The sequence below is a fragment of the Chrysochloris asiatica genome, unplaced genomic scaffold (assembly GCF_000296735.1).
Source record: "Chrysochloris asiatica unplaced genomic scaffold, ChrAsi1.0 scaffold00013, whole genome shotgun sequence".
In the NCBI taxonomy this organism is placed as follows: Eukaryota; Metazoa; Chordata; class Mammalia; order Afrosoricida; family Chrysochloridae; genus Chrysochloris; species Chrysochloris asiatica.
The window spans coordinates 2633858-2644351 of NW_006408531.1; the positions used below are offsets into that span (position 1 = coordinate 2633858).

Consider the following 10494-nt stretch of genomic DNA (forward strand, 5'->3'; position numbering starts at 1 on the left):
ACGTCAGTCTTTCTGCAGAGTAATCTTACGAACAAACAAATGTGTATAAATGAATTCTTTTCAAGCACTGGAAGTTCAGAGAGGTGTGATAGCTTGTGTATTGCTGACAGTGAATGAAGAGAAGCAGCCCATGGTTTGATTTAAAATCCACTGATATCGAGTCCGTCCCCAACTCAGGGCAACCCTCCGCACGTGTCAGAGTAGAACTGCTTTATAGAGTTGGTTTTCAATGGCTGGTTTCCCGGAAATGGATTGCCAGACTCTCCCCATGGAACCTTTGAGTGGACTCAAATGTGCAGCCTTTGGTTAGCAGTGAGCACTTGATTTAGCTGGTTACACCGCACAGAACTCCATGGTATGAGTAAGCAGTGGAGGTTTTGTTTTTATGTCTGTAAAACACTCAAACACACTAGGGGAGGTTTTTTTTTTTTTGTTTACTCTTTTTGAAAATTGGACAACTGAGCTCACCCTGACCTGAAATTGTAGTGTGAAGTAGATCATACTGAGTAAGTGGCTGTCTTCATCCCAAAAGGAGGTATGCTCACCCACCCTCAGCACACTGTGTGCTTGGCTCCTTACTGCTCAGGAGCAGTGCAGACAGGTGGATTGATGTGCAGAAGGCACAGATCTCAGGGAGGGTGGCCAAGGGCACTGTGTGAGGGCCACTGTTGATTCTGAAAAGCACTGTGTCCACCGGCTAATAATATACGAAAACTCTTCCTCTTCTCTCCACAGACAGCCTGGTGATCCTGGACAGACCCCAGCTCTAGTGATGCGGGTTACCTTCCTGCTTCTGGGACTGCATCTGGGCCTCAGACATTCTCCCCTCGGCTTGAAACTGGTTTTAAACTGGGATGTGGAAGCCCAGGGAACACAGCCAGTGGTGACTGAGGCCATGTCTGGGTAGAGCTGGGCCCTGGACCACAATGCTGCTGCTGCCCTGACGAGCTGAGCTGCGTTGGCTCTGCTGATGTGCCCGCACCAGGTTATCAGTTTGTGCTTAAATGGCACAGCAGCTGGTGGGCGCATCTGAAAAGGAAGGTGTGAGCAGCGAAGCCCATGGCCACTTACCCCTGCCGATTATGTGGCAAAACATTCCTTACCCTGGAGAAGTACACCATTCACACGTATTCCCACTCCAGGGAGCGGCCTTACAAGTGCTTGCAGCCTGACTGTGGTAAAGCCTTCGTTTCCAGATATAAATTAATGAGGTGAGAGGCATCAGAAAAGGTATGAGCTCTTACCCACGCCTTTAAATGGCTTTGCTAGGCCTCAGACCAAGTCCTGCAAAGGGGAAAGGGAGTGGGCTGTGGTCCCTGGGGCTCTGTGCTCACTAGGAGTGTGACAGTTGTGCTGTGCAGTGGTAGTTCCTTCGTCAACAGGTACCCCTTGTGCACTTAGCACACTGTCAGACCTGAGAACAAAAAGACAGAAAGACCCACGTGCAAGGACCCCGCTGGGCCAGTGTTCCTGACTGCTCAAGAGAGGGCTGACCAGGCTGTTCAGAGAGGAAGGGTCTTAAGTTGTGAGAGGACACAGAAGAACCAAGTTTGGACTTCTGTATCTGATTCCTAAAAATGACCTCTGAGCAATGAAGGTGCTCTTTGTCGTTCTAAAATAGCCAGGCCAATAGGGGCTACCCAGGAGGGAGAGGCAGGTGCGGTCATGCAGATTCGCTAACTGCGTGGATCTTGGCTGTGTCTCTAGGGGACTCTGGATCTTGGAGCTTTCAGTTTTCGGCTTCTTGTGGAAGGAGGGTGGCATATCCTCGAGGCATTGGGAGCCTCGTGCCAGGACCCCTCACATATCTTACCTGGTGCACCTCTACGTTTCTACTCTACCCTCTCTGGTTATAACTGGTTACTGTAAGCATAAGTAAGCATTTCCAAAAGTTCTATGAGTCATTCTAGCCAATTACCAAACCCACTGGGGGCAGTGAGAGCCAGCCAGCATTTGCCTATTTGGCAGGAGCTGGAGGACAAAGTCCTAATTTGTGGGGACCCAACTCTAGGTGGTGAGGGTCAGAGAAAGAGCCACGTGGGTGGCAGGTATCAGAATAGTGATGTGAGAATGTGGTGCTGTGAGCTGTTTTCATGATCTAGAAATTAGGTGTATATGGGCTGTTCATACACGAGGTTCAGGGCAAGCCATAAACCCTGGCCTTAAAGAGGTCATGTCCAGAGGTGAGTATGGAGACAGGACTGTGGGGAAGAAACAGGTGAGACTGAAACTACAGGCAGGCAAAGAAGTAGCTCACTAATAGGCCGTATCTATTGGCCTTAAGAGTTTGTTCCAGGAATAAATTCCAGGAGTAACAGTAACGTGATGTGATGGGCTGTTAGGAAGATGGCCCTGGTAATTGGAGAGGAGACAGGAGACAGTGGACCAATGTGAAATCTGTTCCAATAGTCCAGCCAGGACAGTGAGGACACAGGAGAGGGGACCTCGAAGTGTAACCTGTCAGACTACAGTTTCTATACTGAGGTTTAAAACACCACTTTACAGATGGAGTGCAGTGGATGGAGTAGGCAGATGTTCAGAAGTTCAAAGGCATCCCCAGTGGACAAAAAAACATTTTTTAAAAAGCTTAAATTATTTCTTGAATTCCTATGAGGTTCTCACCTTCAGGCAAATGAGAGATGTCTCCAAGGATTGTGTACATGAAACATGTATGAAGCAGAGGTACGGGGTTAACGGTGAGACGTAGACAGTGTATGAGGCAGAGGCACGGTGTAACGGTTTGGTGTGGACACTGAGGCCATGGCTGCTACCTTCAAAGCCACGCATTCAGAGCTCCCACTAACGTAAGCGTCCTTTGCAGTCAGGTTACAGAAGATAAACCATTGTCGCTAATCTTCATGAAAAGAATGTTAAAACTCCCAACTTCCAGACTACTCACATTACAGATGTAAAAACTCAAAATTCACTGCCACTGAGTTGATTCTGACTCATAGGGACCCTGTATAGGGCTGGCAAGGCTTCAAATCTTTCTGGGGGCAAACAGCCTCATCTTTCTCCCTAGGAGCAGCTGTGGGGTTTGAACGGCTGACCTGTAGTTTTAGCAGCCCAGTGCTTACCCTACAGCACACCACCAGGGTTCTCACAGATGCAAGATGAGCGTCAGAACTTGTAATTTCCCTACCAGTGGAGCTCATGATTGCTCTTAGTAAACCTCTGAGTGTCCCTGCAGAAAGGCCTTTAAGAATACCAGTATTATGAAGACTAGCTGATTTTTAAAATAAAGCATGTAAATGCTTAGCTAATAAAATTCATATGTGTTCTGCGCATAGGCTGATTAGCCACCATGAATGTAAGTATTATGATGTGCCTGCTGTGTGCACCAGTGTTGTTTCAAAGACCTTCCTACTTAGCAACAAGCTTCTTATGTGTATAGGGTAACACATGAAAATGGTGTTTTTTAAGACACAATGAATATTTTAACTCCTGAAAGACTGAAACACATATAGGAGAGAAGCGTTTGGAATGATTAGCATGAGGTAGGATGTAGTAAAAGGCACTGAAGGTGAGAAGTCTGGAACTCTCCTGAGGAGATGGGAGTTCCAAGCAAGGGAAACCATTTGTTCCCATAAGGATGTGAAGTGGGGATAACAAGGGGAGCAGTGTACTCTATGCAAGAACTGCCTTCACTGCCATCAACATTTCTTACCTCTCTGACTGGAAGCAGTAACCTGATGGAGGGATTGAAGAGTGGCAACATGACAGGATGCTTCAGGTTTTCTTTTAAAAGGAAATGATAACTGCAGCCCATGAGTTGCAACATGAGCTCCCTTTTCTAGTGCAGAGACGGGGTAAAAAAAATAACAGACTTGCTTGACTAGAGCAGAGAACATGGCTTTCTGTGCAGCAGCCAATGAAGCCAGTTAGGTGGAGACAGTAAAGGGTAACAGAAGACCTTGCAGTCTTGGCTGAGCCTAGAGAATTCTAAGATCATTGATCTGATCCAGGTGACTCCCAGAAATGGTGGGATTTGGTGCTGACTATAGGACTGATATTGGTGGACTTAAGTGAGAAGAGAAGTTCCAGGAGACAAACAAACTGCTGGCCTAATTTCAGACCTAAAATGATCATGTTCTAGATTGGGACTGTTGAATCAGTAAGTACAGAATAAATTAAAAGGGATGCCAGCTGAATGAATTAGAAATGCAGAGGTTTGGGATCTGGTGGCCCTTGAAGGTGGGCCTTGCTCAAGAGACGAGTCATGTCCCTGACAATCTCACAGGTGTATTGAGAAGTAAAGGGAGTATCAGGTCCAGCACTGTTACCCAAACATTGATCTGCCCACAGGTGCTCAATGAAATCAAGTCAGATAAAAAATCCTCCACAAACAAGAAGGGAGAAAGGAGCATGACTAGAAGACTTAGGACCATAGCATTCCCTAAAACTGGGCCAGTAGAAAACGCCTAAAATGTTAAAAGCCAAGTATGCAAAACCAGCATCCTATTGTATCTATTCCTACCTATGGATATTGATAGAAGAACAGGATTATTTGTCCTCTAAGATGCGCCCCCCAAATTCTGCAATCTCTGAATTTAAATAGATCTGGAGCACTGCAGCCCCAACGCAGATTGTGTTGGTTCCTGCCCCTCATCGTATGTACCCCCATTACCTGCCCGTGTACCCCTGCACGTCAGTTGTGCTGTCCTGGAGTGACGGAGCGCAGCCGCCTTCTCTGGATCCCCACCACGTAGCAGGCTGCTGTCTTTTTGAAGGGCTAGAGGACGGAGATAAGAAATTGGCTTTATTTCTAAGAAAATAGTGTTTGATTCAGATTAATCCTATAATTTTTTGGACTGTCTTCCATTCCATTGTGCCTCTTAATAGGGACACCCTCTGCTGTCTAAATAGCTGCTGTTGAGATCCCCTTGAGGAAAGAAATGGACAGTAGAGGGCTGGAAGTTGGTTGAAAAGGCATCATTCAGGACACTTTTGACCTCCTCCCTATCTTTTATTTTTGTTAAATACCTTAATGTGTTTTAGGTGAAAGTTGACATAACGAATTAGGTTTCTGTTGGACAGTTTATGAATTGTTCCAGGCCACAGGTTACAGTTTTTACAGTGTGTCAGCCTTCTCATGATCTCCATTCTGTTGCTCTGTTTCCATTGATCAGCTTCCATGTCCCTCCTTGCCTTCACTTTTGGTTAAATGTTAAGTGTTTAAGGGCCACATTGCTCATGGCTGAAAGAGTATTTATAAGCCATGTGCATTATTTGGCTGAAAGGTGACCTCCAGAAGTGGTTTCAGTTCTAAGTTCAAAGAGTATCTTAGGGCAGTAGTCTCCAGGTTCCAATACTTCTGGCCTTTGCCTAAAAGATGCCGTATTATTATAATTATTTTAGAAAATTAGTACTAAAAAATTATTTTGTATACAAAGACGCATGCCCAAAGGGTACAATTGAATTTAAATTATCAGTAGATCAAGCTGTAGTCTCTAAAGACAAAGCACCTAAAGGAATTGATGGTCCTAAGGAACGTGAAGAAACCTGTGTTATACCTGCAAGTCACAAGCTGCCTTTAAAGCTTCTATTTTGTAAGCACACTACACTAGCACTCGTTGTTTGATATGATTTACTAGGTTATTAAAAGGAGCCTTTTCTAAAGCTTTAGGATGACACTCAGGGTTTCTTTATATCATTTAAGTTTTTAAAAACGAACATGGAATTCAGATTTTAGGAATTCAATTAAATGGTGGTTTTATACTAAAGTTAATTTGTGGTTTACAAATATAAACTTAATCTATTTTGAAATTCCAGATTGAGTAGGATATCCTTGGCACACTCCCTCAAGCTACAGTTAGGACGAGCTACAGTTAGGATGAGCATCTTAGCCCTTCTAGAGAAAGCCCCCTTTGAACCATCGCCACCAAGTGTAAAGATGGAAGTCAGTTGAAGGTATCTAGGAGAACTTGGAGACACTTGCTCATGAGGTGAAAGATAGATTTTTTTAAGGCTCCTAAGAGTGTTACATCTGTGGCCTGAACTTTCTGCCTTGATTAATAGAGACCAAGCAAGAACTGTATAAGGAACAATTAACTAAAACTAGGGCTTAATGAGGTTCTTACAGAAGGGAAATTGGATATACAAGAACATGGAATATCTATTTAACCTATTCTAAAAAGTATTTTTATGATCACATTTTAAAATATATATATGCATGGTTTGCTTAGAAATCTCTTTATACACATTAGGAAAAAGTATAGTCTAAAAACCTTTGTTGAGTCAGTTCAGACTTACAGCGACATTGTACAGGGTTTCTGAACTGTCCACCTTGCGGTTAGCAGTCATGTTCTTCTTATCCTACAGCATCACACCAGGACAAAAAAAAGTGTGTTATTTCTTTAGTAGTGTTTATTTTTCGCTGTAGACTTTTCTAGTGTGCCAGCATTGAGAAAAAGCTAGCAAGGCTCTGATCAGTTTCCTTCATTCTCTATTACGAATTTTTTCCTTCTGCTCCAGGCACATGGCTACCCATTCGCCCCAGAAATCTCACCAGTGTGCTCACTGTGAGAAGACATTCAACCGGAAAGACCATCTGAAGAACCACCTCCAGACTCATGACCCCAATAAAATGGCCTTTGGGTGCGAGGAGTGTGGGAAGAAGTACAACACATTGTTGGGCTACAAGAGGCACCTAGCCCTTCATGCGGCCAGCAGTGGGGACCTCACCTGTGGGGTCTGTGCCTTGGAGCTAGGGAGCACAGAGGTGCTGCTCGACCACCTGAAAGCCCACGCTGAAGAAAAACCCAATACTGCGACCAAGGAGAAGAAGCACCAATGTGACCACTGCGAGAGATGCTTCTACACCCGGAAGGACGTGCGGCGCCACCTGGTGGTCCACACAGGTTGCAAGGACTTCCTGTGCCAGTTTTGTGCCCAGAGATTTGGGCGCAAAGACCACCTCACACGGCATACCAAGAAGACACACTCACAGGAGCTGATGAAAGAGAGTCTGCAGCATGGAGACCTCCTGGGCACCTTCCACTCCATCTCGCCTCCGTTTCAACTGAAGGCTGCTCCTCTGTCTCCTTTCCCTATAGGAGCACCTGTGCAGAATGGGCTTGCAAGTAGCTTACCAGTTGAGGTACACAGCCACACCCACAGTCCCTCAGAACCAATCTCCCAACCGGTGCAACCCCTGCCAGAGCCCCTCCCCCCTCTCCTCCCCTCAGTCTCTCCTAGCTCACCTCCGGCCCTCCAGAATCACAAGTACAACACCACTTCTACCTCATACCCCCCGCTTGCAAATCTGCCCCTCAAAGCAGATACTAAAGGATTTTGCAATATCAGTCTGCTCCAGGACTTGCCCCTACAAGAGCCTCAGTCACCTCACAAGCTCAACCCAGGTTTTGATCTGGCCAAGGGAAGTTCTAGTAAAATGAACCTGCCCAAGGAGCTACCTGCAGATGCTGTGAACCTAACCATACCTGCCTCTTTGGACATTTCTCCCCTTTTGGGCTTCTGGCAGCTGCCCCCTCCTGCTACCCAAAATGCCTTTGGGACTAGCACTCTCAGCCTGGGGCCTGGAGAACCCCTGCCCCATAGGTTAAGCTGTCTGGGGCAACAGCAACAAGACCCCCCACTAGCCATGAGCACTATGAGCCTAGGCCAGCTCCCCCTGCCCCCCATCCCCCACGTGTTCCCTGCTGCCACGGGGTCTGCCATCCTGCCTCATTTCCACCACGCATTCAGATGACTGGCTGGTCAGGCATCCTTACCCTGGGAAACGTGTTAAGCATTTTTTTAAATATCATTTGTGATACAAGGGACAATTAGGAAGCGGGACTGGGACTATATAGAGCTTTTTCAGTAACGCTGGCTAGAAATGAGTTCTCATACTGCATGTATTGTGCCAATCTGTGCTGAGTGTTCATGCTTTGTACCAAATGTAACGAGCGCGTGTTCTGTAATGAAACTGCAAATATTGTTATAACAGACATCCAAAACAAGGGCTGCTATCTATATATAGGTGTTTTGTCATATTGAATATAACCGTAAGCCATGATATGATCATAATAATGTTAACTACATACATAACTTTATGTGGCATTGCCTAGTAAATGAACTATGGAAAGTTTTGACTTTCTTCAAGTCAGGAGAACTTTTAAAATAAGAAAATAGCCTTTATATGGTATATTATAACTAGGCTGTGTATTTCTTTTCAGGGATTTTTCTACTTTCAGGGTTGGATGTAGTTTAGTTACTATTGCCATAGCCAACCTGTAGTTTTACAAAAACAATTTCTTGTGGAACAATAGATTTCTACATTTAAAAAAGCATTTTAAGTTTAGTTTGAATATTTTCCACAAGATGCTACTTATGTGAGTTATCACTGACTTCATTTATCTTAAAGAATAAACTGGTTGTCAGTCAAGTCTGACAGAAAAAAAAAAAAAAAAAAAAATCACTGTGTAACCAGGTTAAGTGGTAAAATAATCTAGGCGTCAGCCAAGAAAGGCATTTCGCTGACTTTAATATTGATTATATTTTTAACAGGAATTTATGAAAACATTACTGGAATTTTAAATATAAAATAAGACTTTCTTTGCTCTATCTGGCTTAAACTACTACTCTGCTTAAATTCTTATTGTTTTTAATCACAAATAAATAAAAGCATTTTTAACTCAAATCAATTAAAATCATTCTTAGTTTTTATTTAAAATGTGTTAACTATAATCTGCCCCTCAAATTTGGTATATTTGGTATATGACTTTAAAAGCTACTTAATCATTTGATGTTAGAGACTTTCTGCTCCATGAAGCTATCTATATCTTAACGTGTAGTGAAGTCTACAAACCTTGCCTGCAGCGTGATTCAGGTCTACATACCCTTACGCCCCTGAGTAACCAGGCAGCCAGAGAGAATAAGACAGTTCCCGCACACTCATGCCCCAGCCTGGAGATTACTTCCACAAAGTGAACGATTCCAACTTCCATTCAGCTTAGGTTATGAACTTTAACTTCTACTTAACTTCTCGCTGCTCGAAGTTCTCCTCTACTTAATAGGAAAAGTTATTTTTGTGTGATTTAAGGTAGTTTATATGCTTCAGTTTAACTCACAGTTCTAAGAACTTATAAAAAATAAAAAATACTGCATAACAATTCTGAAACCTTCTATAATTTTACATAACTGATTTCCAACATGTAGGTCAGAATACTCAGAATACAACTATAAATTAGCTTCTAGTACAAATTAGAAATTTCCTTATTGGAGTTCCTTCAGAAAGTAGGATGCCTGTTAAATCTGACAAGCTTTTTTGTTTTTCTTTTAAACTGGGGTAGAGGTGGACAGAGAATGTGAAGTGTTGAGGTTTTCCCAACAAAGAAGCTTGAAGATCAAAGGAGAGGAACCCTTGCCCATAGTACTTAATGTTAACAGGGCCACCCAAAAACACCTAAGAACAACAAAATGGTATCAAGTCTTCACAGACAGCCCCCAGGATTGGGTGGCAACTTAAAACTTTTGGGATCCAGCTCTCAGATGTAAGTTCCTTAAACCACAGCTTAATTAGGGGGGTGGGAGGGAGTAAGGAGCCCAAACAATACAGATTACTTCACTCAGAGCTGGTATCCCCTGCTCTAGGATGTCTAAGTCCATTCCCCCTATCCCCTCTTACCTTGTCCAGGGAAGTCAGCCTCAGAGAGCAAGGCAGGGTGGACACTTTAGCTCACACCAAGGTGCCCTGATAGAAGTTTCCAAAAATACTTTCACATAGCTTGTTGCAGTCTTCCACGAGTTCCAAAGCACACACCTACAATACTTGAGTATAAAACCAGGATTTGGTCCTCAAAATACATCAGAAGAGTTTCAGGTGTTTCTTCAAGTGGTAGCAGTTTGGGACTCTCGAATTTAGACAGGAGAAAATACTACGATATTTCTAATTAACATTCCTTGAATTTAAGAAAAATAAAGTTCTTGGATTAAGAAGTATGAGTTAAGTATAAGAGATCTTTATATGAAGAGTTTATGGACCTTTAAAGCACAAAAAGGAGGACTAGTTAACACACTTCCCAAAAAAGCTGAATACAACAGCGAACTTCTAATTTGCTATGAGGAATATGTGACAGTGCGTCCCTCCCCACGAGGTTTGTAACCTGTTCATTTGGCTCCCAAACCACTGGTGTATGTGAGAGCGTGCTACGCTGTGTGCAGAAGAGCATTTAAAATAATGACTAACGTAGTTTAATATTAGGGAAAAAAGAATCAAAACGGGTATCTCACAAATACTGCATTGAATAAAAAGCCACTGTGCCCAGTAAGTAAATAATGCTGGCACTCAATGACCCTTTCTCTGGAGGTTTCTAAGATCAAAGCAACATTTTCCTTAAAAGCCTATTAAATGTCCATTTAAGAGTCAAGTGAGTCTTTAAATCAAGCATTATCATGCAGATTGATGTGCTATTTAATAACTGTTTTTGAACCATTTGAAGGGCTTAAATAAGAAAATGTGAAGCCAGTTTTTACTAGTTCTAAATGTCG

General features: G+C 43.4%; 1 protein-coding gene across 1 annotated transcript; it reads left to right on the plus strand.

Annotated features, from left to right (window-relative positions):
- The first annotated feature begins 739 nt into the window (after window positions 1–739).
- Window positions 740–7711, plus strand: PLAGL1 (pleiomorphic adenoma gene-like 1). Its single transcript, XM_006834607.1, has 2 exons — window positions 740–1211; window positions 6475–7711. The coding sequence occupies exons 1-2, from the start codon at window positions 1060–1062 to the stop codon at window positions 7709–7711; spliced, it is 1389 nt and encodes a 462-aa protein (XP_006834670.1). The 5' UTR covers window positions 740–1059.
- The last annotated feature ends 2783 nt before the right edge of the window (window positions 7712–10494 follow it).